Source organism: Protopterus annectens, chromosome 8.part0 (genome assembly GCF_019279795.1).
Source record: "Protopterus annectens isolate FY-2018-M chromosome 8.part0, PAN1.0, whole genome shotgun sequence".
NCBI classification, from domain to species: domain Eukaryota; kingdom Metazoa; phylum Chordata; order Ceratodontiformes; family Protopteridae; genus Protopterus; species Protopterus annectens.
The window spans coordinates 1892701418-1892725032 of record NC_056741.1 but is presented as its reverse complement, the minus strand read 5'-3'; the positions used below and the strand labels follow the sequence as shown (position 1 = coordinate 1892725032).

The 23615-nt window shown below is 38.4% G+C and overlaps 1 protein-coding gene across 1 annotated transcript in view; it reads left to right on the top strand.

Moving 5' to 3' along the window:
* The window catches only part of SLC9A5 (solute carrier family 9 member A5), a 2700532-nt gene that overhangs the window by 1989067 nt on the left and 687850 nt on the right, over positions 1–23615 (top strand). Inside the window, exon 10 of the mRNA XM_044081386.1 lies at positions 585–714. Coding sequence (XP_043937321.1) covers positions 585–714 — 130 coding nt within the window. The remainder of the gene's footprint in view (positions 1–584; positions 715–23615) is intronic.

The following is a 23615-nucleotide window of genomic DNA, read 5'->3' as shown; positions in this document are numbered from 1 at the left end:
GCATTCAGTTGTAAGAATGCATTGTGCTTGCCAGAATAATCCTGTACCTTCCCTGTAGGCTTATATGGTTGCTATATTTCTCTGGAGTATTTCACAGATGCCATTTTCTGAAACAGAACTGAGCAAAATGGTATTTGAAAAAAAGCATTACATAGTGCATAAGAAAGCGTGTGCTCACACACTGTGTATGCAGATGCTGGAAATGAACCACTGTAGTTACATCCCTATCTAACTGTAATTGAGTCCCAGTTTCTCACAACTTGAAGAAATGCTGAACTCTTTCAGTGAATTCAGTTTCACTTAAGTTCGTGCGACTTAACTGAGAAAATTCAAACTGCCAGTTATTTATGAAGTTTTTCAAATAATATATGCTCTCATTTGTTACTGAAAGTGTTGAAATAGCATAAAATGAAACATGAAGGTTCCAGTATTTTCATGGCCTGGTTTAGAGTTATCAGAAAACCATCATATTACAGGTGGCCACAAAAGCCACTTATGTGATTTAGTTAAGTGTGTTTATTAATGTTTCATAGTTAATGAATGAGGTAGTGCATTTTTTTCTTTTGTTCTGTTTTCCCTAATAGGTGGGAGCACTTTGATAAAAAGTACCTGAGTCAGCTGCTCATGAGGAAGTCTGCATATAGGATCAAGGATGAAATCTGGGATGTTTATCAGAAGTTGAATGTTCGTGATGCCATCAGCTTTGTTGATCAGGTAAGTGTGTGGTTTCAAATCTGTTAGCCTGCTTTAATGCAGCAGCAATAGAAGTCTACTAAAATATCAGTTTACACATTAACACTTCTATATTTGCATGGTCTCCAAACAGCCAGCCAACAAAGGAGATACTGATGAGATTAATATTGTGTTAGTCATTCACTGCCATCTAATCTGTATCTGTCTAAAAGGTTTTTAGGTTGGAGTGGTTAGAGCTAATGCAAGGCAGTATGTGTGAAAAACATTATTAGATTAGTAATTTGAAAGCACATGTTCATTTCTTAGCTGCATCTTTTAGGTCTTCCTTGAGCTTCTGGATTTGCATTTTCAACTTTGTTATAGCTTAAGTCTAATAACTAACATTCCCTTTGTTCTTAGATCAAGTAAATACCTATGTGCTTCTTCCATGAGACATACTTACTGAACAGTGGCCATCTGATAGGTAATAACCACATGGACAAGACACACATTCATAAGAAGAGGTCACTGTGGTCAGGTTTTTCCTTGCCCACAAGTGATACAACCTCAGTGATGAATACCTGTGGATGTAGGCCTGAAGTCCCTTTCATAGGAGGTATATGTGGCCACTCCATTGCAGATAAAAAAACACAAAATATGAAACCATGTTGATCAATTTTCTTCAGGTCTCCTTAAATTGAAAGGAGAAAGTTTACAATGGCCTGCCCTGCAACTGTACTGAATGGGAAAACATTCATCATCTTCTTCCCACTCATAATACACATACCAGTCTAAGACATAGTCCACTGAAATGTTTTAGTAAACCCTTTAGGGAAGGCTAGAGGGAGGGAGTAGAAGCTCTGCTGCTGTTTACTGTAAATGGTTGAACCAGTGTGCTATGAATTTGACAGATGGACTTTGGATATTTAGCAGGATTTCATTTGGAAAATCAACGGTAAAACATTGACTTCCTTGTGCAAAATCTAACCTTGACAGTTATTTTAAAACCCCAACCTAAAAACTGTGTGCTGTGCACCCCTCTTTCATGTATATACTAAATCTGAAGTTACGCTTACATGGAGTGGGGGGGATGTTCCTTTCTTGAGGCTGTATAAACTTTTGAGTTTCATCTGGACAAAAGAATAACCTCAACTATCACAATAGCAATCTTTTTTTCAGCTTTCAGAAAGGACCTCTGTTTAGAGTGGTGTATTCTTCAGCTGGCAAGAAGAAGGCCACCTTTGTAGAGCGAGAGGTTCATATGTATTTAATCTAATATGGTGACCTGCACGGTTATTGTTACAGTTGCCTCTTTTAACTTGAATGCATAGATGTCAGGGACTGTAATCATGCAAGATGGACAGGAAGCTTATAGCAATTGGACTGTAAGAAGCATACTGCCTATGACAGCTGCTGTTGGTAGTTCCTAATCATCATCATTGTATGTATAAAAAGATTTAACAGCCAGTGTAGGTTGGGATGGGCATCATTATATCCACCTGGGTCAGGGAACAAATTCATGTTGATTAATCAGATATGTTTGCTTATTGGCAGGGCATCACATGCACAGCAGCAAAGGACCTTGACAGTGAAATTCTGGTTGTTCAACCATACACTGACAGAGTAGAAACATACAGTTAAAAATACCAGAACAATCCAACATACTTAAAATTAAATAACAGCACAAAGCTTAAAAAAAAGGTTTGTAAAGGCTATGCCACCTGAACCCCCATGGAGGAGGGGGAGGCACACACACCTCTTACTTATACTAACTCTGTAGCTACACAACTGCAGGGAAGTCTGCAGCTGCACAGACTGTGCTGGTTGACAGCACAGTTTGTTTCAATTAACAGCTTGATTTTAACTGATAAATATACAGTTTTATGTTGCCCGTTGACATGCAGCTCTAATATCTGTTGTGCTCAGGCCCTGAAATAAATTATATTTTACAGTTTAATTCAGCAAATACAATGCATATAAACTTTTTGAACATCAGGTATTTGGCAAAGTAATATCTGAATGCTGACTGAAGAAATGGGCAGTGTAAAAACTGTTCTCAAGGGTGTTCTTTTGAACCAAGGAGAAATGAAAGTGATTTAGTTCTTGGGTAACAGGTCAAAGTGCTGTTTTATGCCTAGGGCCAGGTCTGCAGTAAATCATGTCTTGTTGTCTTTACCATGACTGGTTGTCTTTAGGGAGGATGAAGCACAGGGGCCAAAGGGGTTAATTTCCAGAGTCCTCAGAAATCTAGCCAGTGTACCTAATGGAGGTCTTCAGTAGATCATTGGCTAGTGCTGAAGTACCTGAAGAAGATAACAAGTGTGGTACCCTTGTACAATGGAGGGAGCAGGAAGACTATGGGAAAGTGCAGGCCTGTTTGCCTAACAGCAGTGGTAGGGGAAGTCATGAAGATAATTCTGAAAGAAAGACTGGAAGTATTTTTAGACAAATAATAATATTTTGGATAGCAGCCAACATGGGTTCATGATTAGAAGGAGCTGAGAGCCAAAACAGATCCAATTTTGTGTTTGGGTTATAGGTTGACTTGGGTGAGGAGTACTAGCAGATGCAGGCTGTATGGACTTAATCAAGGCCTGTGACTCATTCATATACAGGAGGCATACTGGAAAACAGGAGGTGTTAAAGGTAAGTTCAGGACATAGGAATATGTCTGCTGCATGGCTGAGTGGTAAATTCAGGGGGTGTTTTTGGTGATAAATGTGATAATTGTTTTGCCAGAATAGAAAACATTTTGAATTCTGATACATTTTTCTTAGTTTTTTAAAAATGTGGACACATTTGTAAAGCTATGTTTAAGCTGTGTGAACTCTCCAAAATGTGCATTTCCTGTGGCATGAAATGTGTTTAACCATTTCTCTAAATGTAAAACGCAAAAAAAGAAGAATGAAAATAATAGAAATGTATGCAATTTGCAACTAAAATGCAAACTGTAACTTTCTGCAGTTCCCCAGAAAGGGCTTAATCACTTGCATATATTAAGTTGCACAAGGGTTTGGAGTCAGTAAGTAAAAAGCTCATACAAATTCAAATAGAACACTCCCAAGGAAGAAGTAATTTGCCTTTATTCCTGAGAAACTACTCAACCGCATGTGGGGGGATGGGGTGGTGTCTGAAGGTAGAATAACCATTTTCTTTGAGAAGGTAGTAGTCAAATGTGATGTGATCCCCTGATTTTCTGTGGGAGGAGAACGATGAGCTGAAATGTATATGTCTGGAACTGAAACCACTGTAAAGTCAGCTCATCTTTGCTTGAAATATTGGCAATCATTTCTATAAGGGCTTGCTACTAAATTTTGCCTTTTATAATATTTTACTAACTTGGAATAATTGTGAAGTATTTCTTCAGGAAGAAATAGCTTGGGCATTTCATTATTTGTAGATTTAGTTCTTCTTTAAATATTCAGTCTGTATAACTGACATTTTTTAGATTTGTTTTGTGTGTTGTCCTGACCTTTGCATGCTTATTCTGTATTAGCACAGTCTTTATTGTATAAGTAAGGCTTTACTTATTTAAGATCATGCAGCTAGTATTTGTTCTTTATTTATACATTGCTATTTATTGTCTGAGGAGAGGTTATCATTATTTAGCTCTGTAGGCTGGCAAAGTTATGGAATCTGCATCCATTAGCCAGCTCACATGAGTATAGTACCAGTAAGAGACTGTGTTATGGTTCATATTTAACTAAATTAAGGATGGTCAGGTAACTTAAGTTTGCTCTTTACCCATCTCTAGAATCATGGGAGTACTACCATACCAGGAAGAAATCTTTAGGGAACTGGAGGAATTTACCAGACTTCCCTGGGAAATGCTTGCATGTGTGTATGTGAGTGTGTGAGGTAGAAAGAGAAAATAATAATTTGCAAAAGTAATAAGATAAGGGGCATTGATAGATACTGTGGTTCAGAGACCAAGTGGTGAGAAAGGAGCTTGGAGTGCTAGGCCAAATACTCAACACTATAAGTGATCATTTGTATAGTCATAGACTGGGTGTGAATGTTGGAAGCCAATACTCAGGACAACAGTGGATATTCTTTTTTGCTCTTGGAGCCAGATTGCATTTAAATATTTAGTGAATTTATTATTTAATCAGATTTATGTGCACTTTTCCTCTTTTTTTTCTTTAACCTTACTCAAAAAAACATCCCTCTGTTAGGCCACAGACTTAATTTGGGGCAGTGGAGTGGATCCAAGTACTACAGCCCACTGCTCCTCATGTATATGGGTAGTACACTCTTTGATAGTGTTGGGATTCATACTCCTTTCAGTGCCAGCTTCATCTTCACATTTGGCTGGCAAAAGTGCTGTCTATTACATTTTGGTTGGAGGTAGTAGGATATAAACTGATCCCAAGGCAGCCCTGAGCCTTGAGCTATGACACGAAGGACAATGCTAGAACTTAGTGAAGTAAATAATGGAGCATTGCATGGATCCAACCTGGGTCTACTGCTCTTAATTGTATTTGTCCCAGACATATCTGACTGAACTAACAGCTAGAATCAGCCTTTCTACTAATGAAAGTGGAAGATAAGGGAAGAGTTCAATGAAGGGTTTGGAAAGGCTGACTACACTGGCAGAAAGTTGATAGTAGAAGTTCATCACAGACAAGTGCAAGTTCTTCCCTTATGCTGCAACAAATGGTCTTACTTCTCTGCCCTGTACTAACCACTCACCACCCTACCCATGCCTAAATAGAGGACAACTTGTTATTTCTTCTTTTTGCTCTTTTAGTCCTACCTTGCACCATCTTTAGCCTGAGAATATTTCTGCAGCGGCTTTGTTAGAATATTTTACTCCCATCCTAGGCTGCTTCATCTCTAAACACATTTAAGTTATATTCCCTTGTCAAGCTGCATATATTTTGTAAACTTAATAAGTTTTTTAACTGGGGTATTGAATCACTACATTATTATCTAAACAATTCAGCTTGATTTCCATGACTAATTAGTTGTGCTTATATGTATTTACTGCTTGTATCCAGTTGGAAGCAGTGTGAGATAAGCACATAATCACCATTGATTTATTTGTTCCGTATTTTGTTATATTCCATTAATTGCTTAAAATGTTGAAACATTTTTAGCATTATTTTTTGAAGAACATTTGATTTTTGGCTTTGTCATTAAAACATATTGTCACCATGTATATGTAAAAAATATGTGTGTGTGTATGAATTATGTTTTATTTTCTTTGGTCGACATTCACATTTGTCGAATTCCTAAACAGATAACACTATATGTCAAAAATGCAGATGTCTACCTGCTACTATGCATGTGCAGAGAAACAACCTTTAGCATGGAAAACTGAAAAAAAAACATAGTATATGTAGGAAGGGCTCCAAGATAATAGCACAAGATCGAGGAAAAGGGATACTCCCAAAACCCAAGAATTGTGAGATCTTGCACATCTGTTGACCATCTGTTTAGTCAACCAAAAGCAGTCGACTAAGCAGATATTGGCAAAACACTGTCAACCAAAGCAGCTACAATCATACAGACAGACACACACACACACACACACACACACACACACACACACACACACACACACACACACAAGTATGTGTGTGTCTGGTTCCCCTTTATAATCTCGAAATACTAAAATTTCGAATTTCAGTATCTCAAAATGATAAAGGCGAATGTTCAAAATCCCGAAACACCAAAACCACAAAATACAAAATTGCGAACATATACACACCACACAATACATATACTATCCTGCCCACACTGCATACACAAACACAACAACACAAATCAACACACCTATACTACATATATGCAGGGGGGCAACCCCCAGACCTCTCCTACTTATGTATACTAACTCCGAGATTGCACAAACATGAAAAGACAGCAAACTCACACCCAGTCATTCCGCAGTACCTCGCACACAGACACACATCACACATAAACAAACACCAACACATCCAACACTTACACACTCATACTTTCACCTGCCTACCCTAACCCACACGTATAACTTACAAACACACTCACATACATTCAAACTTTCACCCAAAACCCTTACAAAACACTCACTTACCTTAAATCGCACCTAAATCCACACACGACACCATACACCATCTACAGAAAACACCAGACATAACGAAGCGCAAAGCCGTTCTCAGGATACTGAAATTCGAGATTTCAGTATTTCGAAATTATAAAGGGGAACCGTGTGTCTATATACATATATATATATATATATATATATATATATATATATATATATATATATATATATATGTATATATGTATATATATATATATAAAATATATATATATATATACATCTACACACACACACACACACACACACACACACATATATATATATATATATATATATATATATATATATATATATATATATATATATATATATATATATATATATATATATATATATATATATCTATATATATAGTCTGTACTGGAATGTGCCAGTTGTTCAACAAGCACACTGCTTACTGGCATATGGGTAGTAGATCACTGCTACCCTCAATCTGGCTGTCTGTCAAAGCTCAGACCTTTTCCCCCTGCCTATCTGTGGTTTTGGGGTAGTCCTTCACAGCCTCATACAGAAGCCCTTCAGTTTTTTTCTAGTGCTACTGGAAGGAAAGGATCTCTGAGAAGTCTGCTCCTCTCTGGCTCACTTTACCTTCAGAGCTCAGATAAGAGCCCCTTTGTTTTTTTTAATTCCTCCCACTGCCTTTTTTTCTTTCAACGCTTGTGCGATGTTAAACACTGATTTATTTCTTTAAAAAAGTCTGTTTTCAGTATTTATCCTCTATTACGGTATATGCTTGTATCGTATTTATTTAGTTGATTATTAGTTTGTATGGGGTTTTAAACCCTTTCCAATTGTTTTGTGGTCTTTGGTGAATGTTTTGGAGAGTTTGTGCTCTATAGCCGTTTTAGTGCAGTTCTGCCATTGCCTTGTGTTGCCATAATTGCAAGTAAACCGTGACAATTATTTCTGTTGATTTAAGGCTTTATTTTTAATCTTTTGACAGGAAAACATGCCTTTTTTTTCCTCATAGATTCAAGTATATAACTGAATTGCATAATTTTGATAACATTTAAACAAATTTTTCATTTAAAATTATGATTTTGATGACATTTTTTTTCTGACAGGATTTTTTCTTAAATTTACATTTGAATTTTGGTCTAAGGCTATTTTAGGCTGTTTTTATTCTTGGTGGGCTGAAATTAGCCATTTGTTTTTATTTGGGGGGAGGGGTTATGTTGTATAGTTGTGTTTATAGTTGGATTACTGTGATTGTCTTTATTCTCAGTGCAGTATCCTATTAGTTCCCCTATAGAAATAGTCTTTTCACAGCTACTTAAAGGACAAATACTGGGGTCTGTCCCTTTGGATACTGTTCAGGCAGTATATTATGGGGTGCATACCACAGTTATTAGTAAAGGTGGTGCTTCTACCACCAGTTATTCATGTAAGGATCTTTATTTTGATGGGAATCAGGTGTTGTAGGGTTCTGACCCATGTGAGTCGGATCAGTTATTTTCCACTGATGACGAACAGGTGCAGAACCAAAACAGATGTTTTCTTTTTCCCAAATGCTGGTTAGATTTAGGGACAAATTAAATTGGGAGCAATCTTATGCTGCCCCGGAGACTGGCAGGGTATATAATCTTTTGGAGAAGTACCGGTCCTTAAGTCCATTCCTCCAGTGATCTTGGCTTTGGTGGATGTTTCAAGAAAGCATGTAATTATCCTCTGCTTAATGAGGTTCTCCCTAAAAAACTGTTTAGGAAATTCAGAGTATCCTCTGACATGCCAGGTCTCCAAGCCCCTTTGTTTGCAGACTCTGCATCTGTGTCCCCGGATTTCATTTCTTATAAAAAAGACACATTCTTCAAATCCAGTACCTCAACATAAATTATGCAAGTGGCTAGAATCTCACAGAAAGACGCTAGCACAGTCCAGTATGGTAGCTTTTAAAATAATTAACTATCACCATTTTAGGTGGAAGCTTGTGTTGAGATGCATGTATAGAGTTTGTTGCATCATTAGCTGTTGCGCAAAATGTCTGTGTCAAGGATATTGTTTCCAGTGTTTCTGGGGTGTCAAAACATATTAAAGTGCCTTGGAGAGGGCTGACACTATTTCCAGAAATTAAACTTTTTCTGTGGTGTTGACTAGTTATGCTTGGTTATACAGTCAAAATTTCTCTGATGTTGAAAAACTAGATTTTGAATGCTCCTATTCAGTCTGAATTTGTGTTTGGTACAGCAATTAATCTGATCCTTAAATACTAGGAAGACAGGGCTAATTGATAAAGGGGATGTGAAAAAATTTATTGTATTTACCATTTGTTGACTGGGAAGATCAGACTATGACAGAGCCTATTTTCAGCGGAGGTCCAGGGAGAAATTCTCCAGATGTATCTCTTTGGGATGTGGGAGGAAACCAGAGCACCCGGAGGAAAACCCACGTGAACGCAGGGAGGACATGGAATCTCCCAGATGAGAATTGAACTGGAGAACCTTTTACTGTGAGGTGACAACATTAATGCTACACCACTGCACCGCATAAAGATGTTTAATGTTTACAAGTTCTTCTCCTTTAAGCAGAATCATTCTCAACAGCCTCTTAAATAAAAGCCCCAGCCTAACAAGAACTAAGGTAATAAAAGGAAAAGGCAGGAGGAGAGCTCTGCCAAGTCTAACAGTGAACTCCCCAGTCTGTGTCCAGTTGTTTGGAATTGTTAGAGAAGGTTTCAGCCTTATTCTCTTTTCTAATGTTCAGGTTAAACCTCCTGAAGTTGTGCCTGATCACCTCTCAAAGACTTATGTTTCTAAGCTCCAACAAAAGAATGGCCTTTCTGCCTAAAGACAAGATCTTGTCTTACCAAACAGTGTTTCTGGAATTCTCCAAGAAGAGTTTTGCCTCAACCCAAGAATTCCTTAAATATCTTGGACTGATGACATCCATAATTCTTATGGTACCTGTGGCTCATCTTCATATGTGAAAAACTCAGTGGTATGTATGAAACTGTTTGCCCAGCATCTGCATTCACCAGACATACAGTTAATGGTGCTTCTTTTCATCAGACGAGAGTTACAGTGGTGGAGAGAACAATTGAGTGTCATTCCAGGACTTCCGTTCTCCACTCCAATACCTGTGCATTCTTTCCAGATGGATTCATCCAACTTTGCATCAAGAGTTGGGTCAATGGGGGAAGTGAGTGCAAGCCACTTAGGGGTCAAAAGTCACAAAGAAGCACATCTGTATCAAGTAGATGTTTGCAGGGATTCATGCCTCGGAGGTTTTTCATTACCTATGGATAGGTGATGTGGTATCTCAACAAACAAGGAGATACAAGGTTTTACCCTCTCTGCCAGTTGGTAGTAATGCTGTGGGATCTGGCTGGTAAGTATACCCTGACTCTTCAGGCTTCATACATCCCATCAAGGCAGAACATTCTGGCAGAAGGACTGAGCAGACCTGCACAAGTGGATGCTCAAGGCAGTGGTGTTCCAGATCTAGTCCAGGTGTTGGGAATACCTTAAGTAGATCTGTTCACTTCTTTTCAAAACTAGAGAAATTCTGTTCAAAATATCCTTGCAGCCATGTCTGCAGGAGAGATGCATTCTCGTTCCTTTGGATGGAAATGCTCCTGTACATGTTTCCACCCTTTTCACTTATTCAAAAGGTACTTCAAACATTCAGAGAGAAATGCCAGAGATAATTGTGGTGACGGTCTATTGGCCCAGGCAGTCTTGGTTCTCCTTTTTAACAGTATTGGGCAAGGGCAATTACCACAAACTTGTTCACACAGTCTCGGGCTTGACTGGTGCAGCCATGATTTGGAGAAACTTCAATTAGAAAAAGCCTAGATGCTTCAGTCTCGGTTTGGTTTAGTCACTTGTTTCATTTGGATGTGCAGCAGGTATTAAAGGAGTGAAAGGAAAAATGCTACTGGAAAATCTTATGCTTATAAGTGGATAAGGTTTGTTAATTGGTGTCTAAATGGAAAGAGAGAGTGTCCCTCTGGTCTTGAAATATTTGTATGAGCTACTTAGATGGCTTATCATATGCATCCAGTAAGGTGCATTTAGAGGCCATCTCTGCAGGTCTGTCTGTAGATCCCCCTTTCATCTTCTCTTTTGGTAAAATAGTTCACAAAAGGAGTGTTGCATATGAGACCCCCTCGCAAGTAAACTCCTCCTTCATGGGATCTAAACTATGTTCTGGAAAAATTGAGATTACCACCTTTTGATCCAGCAGATTACACTGATATTAAGCTCTTAACATATAAAATTGTTTTGCTTGGTGCTCTGACATCTGCAAGGTTAGCTTCTGAGCTGCGAGTTCTCGTGGTGGAACACCCTTGCCTTATTTTCCATAAGATAGAGTTGTGTTGCATACTACTCCTTCTTTCATGATGAAGGTGGTCTCCGAGTTCACTCTCTGTCAGTCCATTAATCTCCCTGTCCACAATGGAAAGGTGAATGCAGGCAAGGTAAAGGCACTTTCCACTATGACCTTTTTCCCCTTCTGTAGCATATTGGAAAGGGGTGGACACTGGAAGTATTCTAGAAGCAGCAACTTGATCCTTGGTCCATACTGTCATGAAGCACTACAAACTGGATTATTTCTGTAGATCCAGGGCAGGCTTTGTGAGAACCATTCTCCAGAGGCTCCTGGAACCTTGTCCTTCCTTCCCCCAGTTGAGTATGCTGTAGGAATGCACACATATGCCAGTAAGGCAGTGTGTTTGATGAACATAGTACAGTTGCACAAATTACACTTACCTGTAATAGTAGATGTTAATAAAACACACTGCCTTACTGGCATATGAACTGGAATATAACTGGAACTTATGCAGCTGTACTTTCACAGCTTACTTTTCACTTGATGAGCTCAGAGATCAACATTCAGTATATTGGAAATGATAGCCTTACAAAAAAATAAAACACTTCACTGTCAGTAAATAAAGTAGTTCATGAATGCTACAGGTGTCAGCCATTCTTGCAAATCCAGTCAGTAGAGGAAGAGTGTCTCAAAATGAAATGGCCAGTTAGCAGCTAAATCTTCCACCATCCCCACCCACATCCCATTAACTTTGCTGACTTAACCATCCCCTCAAAAAATGATTATGCCTTCAGGCCATATTTTCACTGTGCTCAAATTGGTATCTGCTGCTTGTTGCTAACTACAAACTGTGATGATTACATTGCAACATATTTTTTGAAAATTGCTGATATGGTGAAATGTGTAGGCATTTAGAGAAATCCTCACCGTGTCTTCAGATTTTAAAGTTTATAATGTTGCACCTCCCCCACCTCATGACTTATGCAATTTATATCATGAAATTTGGTCCAAAAAAGAATATTTTTCCTGTTCTGAGAAATCATGCTTCTAAAAGCATCTCAGAAATCATACAATTGTAGTTCATAAGATGGCTGTGTTTATAATTACATACAAAAATTTAAACATTGCTTTGCTGTATGTATCGGGTACAAGGCATCTTACAAGGAAAAAAATTCTACTAAATCCTCACCTTGGAGCAATTGGCCTATACCCTTGGTTTATTCACCACTGTACAGAATATGTAATAACCCCTGTTGAATATACTTCCCTTCATCTGCAAGGTAGCCAGTATCAAAGCCTAACATTAATTCTTCCTCAGACTTCAGATCCATTTCTGTACTTCCTTCTCTGTATTCTGTGTAAAATATTTAAAAAAAAATCTGAACTACATACAGCTTTCAAATTATTTAAAATATCTTGCTTTCTCTTCACCAGTATGGTTTCTAGTCAGGAAGTAACAGATCAGATACTACTAAACATGAACAAAGGCAGCCTTACAAGACCCATCCTTACAGATTAAAAAAAAAAGTGTGGAACTGTATTGACTATATTGTGGTATGTACTGCAGTAATTAATTCAGCTGTTAATTCCAAGACTACTGACCGCTTTAACAAATATCTTTACAGCATACTTTTCAGGGTCATACTCAGCCCCCCCTATCTGAACTCAAAGACACTTTCATAAGGGGAACCTTGTGCTCTTGTGTACTGGGAAAGTCTGACTGTATACATTACCCATTTTCAGTGGAGCCTGGGGAGAAAATCTCTAAGAAATAGTTGATGTGCAAAAATTCAAAGTTTACACTTCTCTCACTCTTCTTCTTTTCTCTCTGTTTGTCAACAATCTTCTTTTCCAAATTCACATAAAACAATCTTTTACTCTATGCAGATGACATGATTATGTACAAACCCCCAACCCTAATGTCAGCAAACAAACCTTGGGAGAAGACATCCCCACACTAATGTCAGTTATTTTTTTTTAATTTACCACCTCCAAAAAAAGGCATAGTCTTCAGAATTTCATGTAAAGAAAGGACTGTGCAGTCAGAGGGTCCACAGAGGGGACAGGGTTTGAATCCCTCCACTGATAACCACTGTAAAGGGTGTTGATGGTCAGATAGGTTTGAATCCTTTCTCTGTCAGCTTATGTAAATAGCCACGAAGGGTATGGTCTTTTAGGTCATGCCACTGCTATCAAGCACATTAAAGAGTAAAAAAGGCACACAGATATGAATCACTAGATAATTCACTAACTGCAGCCTGGCCACAAAAAGCACACAGGAAATATGCGCTGCTTCCTTGGATCTGAATTATCATCATCCAAACCCAGGAATAGGCTTCACCCTGAAAACCACCAAACAAAATCTTTGGCCTAGCTCCCTGGACCCCTTTCTTATCCTGAGCTCTGTTTCAGTCGCATCCGTTGCTCGCTTACCTATAGTAACTGTGCTTTGAATAAACTCCTACATGCACACATTAATTTCTAAGGAAAGTAGCTGATATTCTCCAAGGCTACAACTTCTGCCTGGCTTATAGTATTTAACTGCTACCACAACAGATTACGAGGCTTGAGACCATCCACATATTGTTTCACTCTTCCTAATTCAAATAATTATAAACAGAAATGACTGTGTGTAATAGGGCAGCCAGGCAAGTTACTTCAGTGCCAGAACTGAAATACCGGTCTTAAACATAAAGCTTAAAAAACACAATACACTCAACAAAATGTTGGGGAATCAAACTGAAGTGACCACCACTGGGTAAACTTCAATACTTTTAATAGAGTACAGTTTAGTACTTTTGGCCTTTTTCAAACTGAACTTTAATAGAGTAAAAGTTTCAAATAACCATCTCAGTTTGAAAGCAGTATAAGACCTCCTGAACCCACAACAACATAATTAATCTTGTAGCCTAATGCTAAAACATGTTTGTAACAATACAAATAGTAGCATGTTATATGTAAAAATACTGAAAACAAAATATTTATAAAAACTAAAGAACATTGATACCCATGCATTTTTGAGATGTCCATGACAATTGAGTGAGAGGATACCAGCAGCTTGTCAGCCTTTAGTAATAATGCCCTATTATCTATTAAAGAAGCACACAAGATGCCAAGCCACACCCTTTTCAAAAGTGAATAAAAATACATAGAAAAGAATGTGCTGAGTTAATAAATATTGTACACAGTTAACTCAAAAAAGCAGATAATATACTTGTTGAACAAGCAGAATACAAGGAAAAAAAATCTAGCCTGCACGTAGTCTCCCTAATTAATTTTTGAACTCAGAAGAATTATCGAATCTTAAGCTAAACTTGTCTAAATTTCCAGGAGGCAATGGATTGGTGCTGAGAACACAAGTCAGAGGCTCCAGGTAGCATTCCTTTCCAAGTATTGTGATAGTAAGAGCTGCTTTTATCCAGTTTGTGTCTATTTTTGTTGGTCAAATAGTAATTAAATGCATTTCTTTTTTTTACATAGGTGCATACTAAAGGATCTGGTTACTTGCTCTTGCTTCAGCTGTTTCTCTAAAGAATCATCTAATTGCATTTTGATGGCCCTTGGCTTTCCTCCTGGAACCAGTCCGAAGACCTTATGTATAACTTCAGTGGTTCTTAGCAGAAGGCAGGAAGAAGTTAAACTTTATACTTCACTCATAAATTTCATACATTTTTCATTTTCTCTTATTTTAACTTGCCCAGAAAAAGGCCACAAGTTTACACATATTTTCATATCACAGAAACACACATTTCAGATCCAATTACAGATCCAATTACATATTTTTCAGGTTTTAACATGCTTAAGTGCAGCTCACACTTCTTTTGCATTCTGATTCAGGAAACAGTGGCATCATAGTTATATGTGAACCTCACACAAACTAAAATCTTTAACCTCCCATTGACACTCAGCAACAAAGGCAACCCACAGCTGGAAACAAATGCTTTCATTACATGGGTTTATGACTAGACCAAGCATTTAATTTCCAGTTTCACTTTCAAAATGCAAAATTTAAACAAAACTCTTGAATACAGACTTCCCTTCAAAGCGTATGCCTAAAAATAATCCTCCCTAGAAGTCATTGCCAGTTCTATTTACCATTTTATTAAACCCTTACCTTCTTAAAGAGAACACTACTGTTGCATCTTCCAAAAGCAAGTGGCTCGCAATTCAGCCAAGGTATGATTTGCTGCCAGGTTACTTCCTATGCCAATTCATAAAAAAAAAAATGATAATTCATACTCTAAACTCTGATTATCTAAAACAGCATCCTACCAAATCTGTAAACTCTGAATGTGCCTTTTATAAACACATAATATAAACCCTTCACATTGCCACTCTCATAACAAATGTTTAACAAATCCTTGCTAATATTCACTTCTCTAGGTTAACACAAGCCACCACCCTGATTTATCAACTTTTCTCACTCACTTTCCTGTGAGTTGTTTAGATGAAATTTTGCATATGGAGTCTGAAGAGCAAAGGTATGGAATGGAATGCAGTGCAAGTGCTATTTTTCAGATATTTATGTAAATGTGTTCTTCCATCCATTCCACCTAGTCTGAAATTTGCTTTCCTTCATTTTGTACTCCATTATTGTACATACTGTAATTTTCAGAGAGAAAAAAAACTACTATTACATAGTTCCTTTCCATTAGGTTACTGGGATACTCCAACTGTGTTGGCTTAGCCATTTTTTAATGGAACTGGAAAAGCTCTGCAATTAGTGTTACATTTGCACAGTACAAGTCCATATATTAAAAAGAAGAAAAGTGAGAAATGGGATATGCATATTAATTTAACATTTTTGCATTCTTTGTACCTGTTGCCTGCCAACAATTAAACCCTCTGTCAGTGTATAGGACCATTCTTTCACATCATTGGGTGAGAGATGACTGAGTGGAGTCATCATCCTGGCATCCATCGGAGGAGTGGTTCAAGGATTTTATTTTTTTATTTTCTCCCATTCCTAGCTTTCATGAACCACAAATGGTGTTAAGCGGGGGATATATGCTGAGATTACCTTGAAGGGAATCCCCTCACTTCCACAGGTGGCATTCCTTTAAGCATCTCTGTTCCATGTGGTATTAGAGGTGATCTATCCAGTCTTTACCAGGGAGATCACACCACTTTGTGTCTTAAGGTGTGTAGAACCCCCACCATCTCTCTAGGAGAGCCATGTGGGCCATGCCGCTTAACTCTCCACCACTCCCTGCCTGACTGCTGCAGAAACAGGGCTGCTAACGTGAACTTTATCTGTCAGTCAGGGTCTCATCTCCCCCAAGGCACAAAAACTGGGCTAATTATATTTCACAGAGACATGTACATTTAATTGCAATCTTTGACATAACATCTAATAACTAGTTTAGATTATGCACTGATAAAAATTAAGATAAAGTCCAGGGTAATGAATTAAAAATCATTAAATAGCACTTTTAAACCTACTTGTTAAAAAAGAGAGGATTTAATGAATGGGTAGTAGAACCTATCTGAGATTTATTAGGCTTATTAGACTTATTAAGTAAGATACAAATATCGTCAGAAGTTCTAGCTAGTGAATGTGGTAAAATGAAAATGGAGTTTAAAAACAGGTTCGAGATAAGACAGGTTTGGTTAAGAAGTAATAGAAATTAGAGGGGCTGACAAAGGTTAAGTACTGCAAAGTAAGGGGAATATCAAAGAATAAGAATGGGTGAAAAATGCAGAGTGCTAAAGAGAAAATAAGGGAGTATCTGGATAATGTGCATGAGTTTAAAACGATTGCTGCTAGGCAACTGTTTTGTTATAATAACCTCAGAGCACAAAAAAACTTTTAGCACAATAACTTAGGCAACAGAAAGTAGAAAGGGTTGTATCCAAACTTTTAAAGACCCTGTAACAAGAAAAATAACAAGAGATCCTGTAGAAATGGTAGAGATATTTTGAAATTTTCTGAAAATCTGTATAAAGCAGAGAACTGTGTAAATCAAGAATAAGCAAAAATGAATATATTTATGAAATACTTAACTATACCAAGGTTACAGCTAAGATAGGAGAAGATAATATAAAAATCATATAATCAGACGTTAGTTAAGTCTCCAAGACCAGATGGTATTCCTGTGGAAATTTGGAAGAAAGTGAAAGATCTGAAAGATTTTGTTTAACAGTATTTTAAAAGGATGGGAAGTACCAATATCTTTGAAGAAAGCTGTGGTGGCGGCATTACCTAAAGACAGTAAAGACCCATCAGGCCCAGCTTCATATAGACCCATTTCAATTTTAAATCATAGTTATAAAGTGTTTATGTCTATACTAGCTAACAGAATGGCATAAGTGTTGTCAGAATTGATAGATCTGGATCAATGTGGTTTATGGAGGAAAGACAAACATTTGACAACATTAATAAAACAATGATGATCCGCAGGGAAGCGAATGTAAGAAAATACTACTGATAATGGTGGGTCTTGATGCAGAGAAAGTATTTAACAGTGTAACCTGGATTTCATGATTAGGCCAACAGAAGTATTTGCATTCCCTGGCATAATAGCAAGGTTAATTAGGAGGGTATGTGAAGGATCAGAGACAAGAATTAAAGTGGGAGGGTTCCTCTCTGGTAAGCTGTGTTTGAACAGAGGAGCCAGGCCAGAGGCATTCCATTTCCCCTTTGTTATTTACTTTATATTTTGAGCCATTGGCAAAGAATATATGGAATTCAGAAGGGCAAGGTTAGAACTGGTGTGGTAATCAAGAAGTATTGTCTTTATTTGAAGATGATATTATATTGTACCCTACCCGATAAATCCAGAAAAGGATGTCATAGTGTTGTGGAATATTTTGAGACAGTTGTGCTCTTTTTTGGGATATAAAATTAATGAAGAAAGATAAGCAAAGGCTATACCCATGAATTATGTATCCAAACACAAATTGGTTCAGCAATTTATGAGGATATGATAAGATGGAAGTATTTAGGAGTATGGATTAAAAAAATATTTTATGGCAGTTAATGGTATACGTGAATAGACTAAACAAGAGATAATATAAAAACTGAAAAACTGGAAGCTCTTGTTTATACATATGTAAGCAGTGAAAATGTTTTAGACCCTTTATTTTTATATATAGGGCAGACATATGTTTATCAACCAGAGGGGAAGTTGTGGACAGCAATTAAAAAAGGGTTGAAGGAATTTATCTGAGAAGGCAAGAGGGCAAGAGTTAAGAGGGATAAGGTTATTTTTCCAGTAGAACAAGGTGTTTTAGTATTAACTAATTTTAAAGGATATTTAGAGCTATACAGTTAAGGCTCATGCATGTAACACAAGCAGAAAGCTATAATTCAAAATGGAAAGAGGTCATGATGAAGCAGGTGGGGAGTTCAAGAAATAAAACGTGTGTGATTTTGGCTACAGGTCTTTAAGGAAAACAGCAACCATGCAGAATATTATATTCATAAAGTAGCAGAAAGAATTTTAAGAACTAAGCCAACACAAGACTGGAGAAAGATTTTGCCAAGAGGGATGACTGCAAGTTGGAGTACAGAAAATAGGCAGGGGGCTGGAATTTACTAGAGAAGATTGGCAAGGGAACCAAGGTATTGGGAGTAAATAGCTAAAGGGAAATGTAATATAGTGAGATGAGGCCAAAGAAATGTTTGGGCTGCCGGCTAGAGACTGCCTTCCCTAAAAGGGATTGATATCATAGTACAGACAAAGAGAAAGGGAATGGGGAATTTTAAGTTAAAGACCTGGTCTGATAGAGTTTGTAGTTGAGTCTAGAACAGGAGATGCTGCTAAAAAGACATAATTACTAGGGCATATAAAATATTGCATGATAACTACAAGAATCGATGAAAGCAGGTTAAAAAAAATTGGGAAAAGAGACTGGAAGAGCATTTTACAAGAAGAGAACAATGGGAGGACGTATGTACAGCTCCCAAGTATGCAATAATGTTCATGGTGCTTTAGGACCTTTGCCTGAAAGTGTTTGCACTGGTATTTTTATACCCCAAGCCAACATCAAAAAATTTTTCTTCAGGTAGATGGCAAATGTTGGAGGTGTGATAGAGAAGAAAGAGATGACTGGTGGTGTGCATTTTGTGAGTGTAATGAGTCAGCATCTTTTAAAAATTCCCCAGAGTATACTCTTATCAGAAATATCAGGTGAGCAAATGGCTGTAAGTAAGGAAATTATTCTTCTGAGCTGGGATACATGATTTGAATTGTCTAGACATAGTAAGGCCTTGTTAAGTTTAATTCTGTTAGCTATATGAAAAGCAATTCTTAGAAAATGGAAGTCAAAGTGTAAATCAACTGTATTTGAAGTATCAAATATTATAAAAGAAATAAAAGAACTGGAAGAGGGATCTTTAGAAAAGGGAAGGAGTGAATTGCATAGAAATAAATGGAAATTGTGGGAACAGTACATGCTAAATGATGTTAAGGACCTGGAGGAGTGAGGTTTAAGGGAAGCAAGAATTCATCAATTCATGTAATATTGAATAGATGATAGTTACAAAGAAAGAAAAGCTATGTGATGAATAATTTATGTAAATGGAAAAAAAATGTTAATATGGTTTGTTTTCTTTTCTGTTAATGTATGCTTGCCTGTGTCTTAAGTGATAATTTAATAAAGGCATTTAAAATGTACTTGTTGAAGGAGCATTTTTGATCTGATGTTGTCCATTTCATTCTTCCTCAATATATGGTTTTAAGGCTCTGATCCTCGGATCTTACTCGGCCACATTCTACCGACTTTGGATCCGACTCTCAAGCTCCTCCCTCTACCCATAATGTCCTAGTCCATCCCCAGTACCTCAGATCTCGTTTGCCGCTATGGATGTGGATCCTCCTCACACCATTTGTTAAGTGTACCAATTTATCTCCATCTCCTCCTCATATTTTCATTTATATTTAGTTTTTGCCTCCCTCTAGTTTCTGGTCTTCTTTCGTCAGTTTTTTTTTTCTAACTTTTAACAAAGTAACATCTTTGCAAGTATCATTGTTGGTACTCCTTTTCTACCCCCTTATTTTCCTACCCCTTTTATCTGAGTATTTCTGACTACCATTGCTGGTAATTTATATTATTTATAACTTAAAAAAATCCTTTTCTTATTACCTTTTTCTTATAGTATTATGGCTGAGAAACCTACAGGTTCAAGAAATGCACTTCCTGTGGGCAAAAAACCCCAAACTCGGATGACCATAGGGAGTGTGTTTATTGCTTAGGAGCAGTACACTTGGGTACAAATTGTATCATTTGAGCAGTATTTAATTCCAGGCCTATAGCTAATAGCCCAAATAAACTAGTTCTCAAGGGGTTGCTACCTCCTTCATCTTCCTCTTTCCTAGGGACTCAAACCCCCAGTAAATCTTCAAAGTCTGCTTTGGAGCACAGGAAAAGATCAGCACAAAAGTCTCTGAAGACTTCATTATCCTCGTAGCTGCCTCAAAAGATGCCAAGGTCTTCAGACTTGAATTCTTCAGAGCCAAAGAAAAAACCTTTGGATCCTAAGGCTTTAGATCCGATAATAATATCTAGTACTCCCACCATGCACCCCAAGGATCCAAAATCTTCGGATCCGATATTGGGTGTTTCTCAGGCACCAAGAACTTGTTCACCTGAGCTCATCATAGATCCTGTATCTCCTCAGCTCCACTCCTCTCCTATGCAGATGCCAAGAAAGCACTCCAGACCTCAAGTTGACCACCTTATCCATCAGGTCCTCCAGGAGTCTTTCTGAAGCAGCAGTACATAAGATGATGAGGAAGTTCCTCAGAGCTCAGATCCAGATGGGGGTTATTCTGTCTCCGTCTCCCATCAGATCTGTGAGTCTTCCATCCTTCTCACACACTGTCATATCTCCTTCTCTGACTAATCTGCCAGTTTCAAAGCCCCAAGATCCAAGAGCTCTGAGAGTACTGGTGTCAGAGGCGAAGAGATTCACGTCTTTTGACTCTGTCTGTATCCCTGACCAGTTCTGTTCCTGTCCCCTCGGATTGCAATGAATCTCACAGCCAAAATGGGACTGGGATTGACTCCAATGTTGGAGAGTTGCTTGCCACTCGGAGCCTCAGCATTAGCTCAGGTCCATCTCTCTCCTTGAGGCAAGGAATCCAGTCACAGTTTTGGCTTGCCTGCCTCAGAAATCTCAGATCTGGTGTGGCTGCCTACTGCTTCCCCGTGTCTGTCAGCCTTCAAGGTTTTGGAGAGGCTTTTCTCTCATTCAGGTGACCTGGTCTCACATTCTTCCTTGAATCTTACACCCTATCCCCCTTTGGTTCTGAGCTGTGATCCCATCAGGCCTATTCCACAGGGAAAGCCAGTACCAAGTACCATTGAAATGGTTCCAGTAGAGGAACTACCCTCCAGAGCAGCCCACTGAAGAGGTTCACCAGAAGAGATTGTGCAAAAGGAGGCACATAGATTCCTCTATGGAATCCCTCACCAAAGATGTTGACTTTGATGAAGGGGAAGGGTTCCCCAGATTACCACCCAATAACATATCTCTTGGAGACGTTTTGGAAATCCTCAAGCAAAAAAGTGGTTGCTCTTCAGATAACCCATCCCCTGAGGAGTCAGTATTCTTGGAAGCTTTTGTTTCTGAAGTCCAAAACGCTGTCTGGTAACAATGAAGGCTGTCCTCCTCTTGATAATATCAAAGAACGAGCACACTGAATGAATGATGAATACATTTAATAAAACTCCATAAACATGATTTTGATGAAGTCTCAGTGTATGAGATGAAAGTGCGCTAAATCTGTTTTGTGACATTTTGGTTTATGGAGTTTTATTAAATTTATTCATCATTCATCCAGTGTGCTCGTTCTTTGATATTATCAAGAGGAGGACAGCCTTCATTGTTACCAGACAGCGTTTTGGACTTCAGTGTTGGTTGCTTACGAATTGCTGTTAAGCTTTTGTTTCTGGCCCATTTACATCTTGAGTGACTCTCCCAGTTGATGAGCTTATCAACCTCAACTCTAGCAGGGTAGGGCATGAAAGGAACCAGATTCTGTTGACCCTATTCCTCTTCGACTGGACAGAATTTTAGTCCATCTAAAAGAAAGACCACATTGGAGCAAAGGTGCTCCTGTTGATGTTATGGTTGTGTCAGCAGCTACCAAGAAGGAGCTCACGGAACAGAGCAGGGCATTGGACAAATTTGTAAGGCACATATTTGCATCAGTGACCTTTACCTTGCAGTCAATGAAGTACTTGGTGCCCTTTACTAGACTACAGAGGGATTTAACTAAGGAACTCTCAAAGTTTCTGTCTCAGAGTCCATGTCTCCTGAGGATTGTAAGATATCATCCTCGCAGCTGGTCATGCTTTTGTCTATATGGAATGCACCCATGAGGCTAATTTTGCATGCAGTGGAAGGTACATCATGTGCCACCGGTTCAGGTATTGTCATAAAGAGACATGCCTGGATGTATCTATGTGACCTTGCAGTGCTCCTCAAATCTTCTTTCATCAATGCTCCCTTTGATGGAATTTTTTTGTTTGGCCCACTCTGTAAAAGAAACACTTTCCTGCAATGAACAGGAAGGAAAGACCCTGTCTGCTGTAGGGATTCGCTTTTCTACCCCTCAACGATCGTTTTCAAGGAATCACAGAGGAGGCAAGAAAATGTGGTTCTGCAAATCCCAGGGATCTTCCCAGGATTTACATGGAGATAACTCCCTCAGAGGCAGAGGAGGGAATTCCTGCCAGCCTAGTGGCAGGGGAGGTCTGCAAAATCAGTGCTTCTGAGATTCCTTTCCAGATAGACCCTTTCAGCACTCCTGAAGTTCCACCTGACTGCTCACCTCTGGAGGCAGTTGGGGGACATTTGTTCTTGCACCCAAATACCTGGGCTACTACAACAAAAGATTCTTGGTGCTAAAAATAATATCCAAATATTACTTAATACCATTTTTCCAAACACCACCCCTCAAAAGGAACAAGCTTCCTGGCATTCCACCCAGTCAGAGAGAAGCTGCAGCTCAAGAAATTCAGAAGCTGTTAGACTAAAAAGTCATCCAGGAGGTCCCCAGACGAGAGAGGATTCAGAACTTAATCGAGGTTCTTTTTAGGGCCAAAAAAGACAAGGGACCAATTTTGGATCTAAGCAACTTGAACCAGTATGTGAAGAAGTCAAAGTTCAAATGGTCATGGTTCATTCCATCCTACCTCTTTTACACAGGGACAATTAGATGTGCTCAGTCAATCTTCAGGATGTGTACTATCACATAAAATACATATGATCCAAAAGACAGTTGCAGTTTCAGCTTAGAGCCAGTCACTTTCACTTCAGAGCCCTGCCCTTTGGACTCACTACAGCCCCCGGTGTGTTTACCTAATGTATGGCAGTGGTAGCAGCTCACTCCAGACTGCAAGGATTCCAGGTGTTTCTCTGCTTAGATGATTGGCTTCTCACTGCTCCAACCAAGCATCTTCTAGAACAGGCCAGGGACTTTTTGCTCCAAATGTGCCAATATTTAAGCATTACAGTTAACATACTCAAATCAAAACTTCTACCAGTGCAGAGCCTGGAGTTCACTGTTGCTCATCAAAATACTATAAATTAGACTATGTCTCTACCGCCACATAATGTGTCCAAACTTAAGTCCCAGGT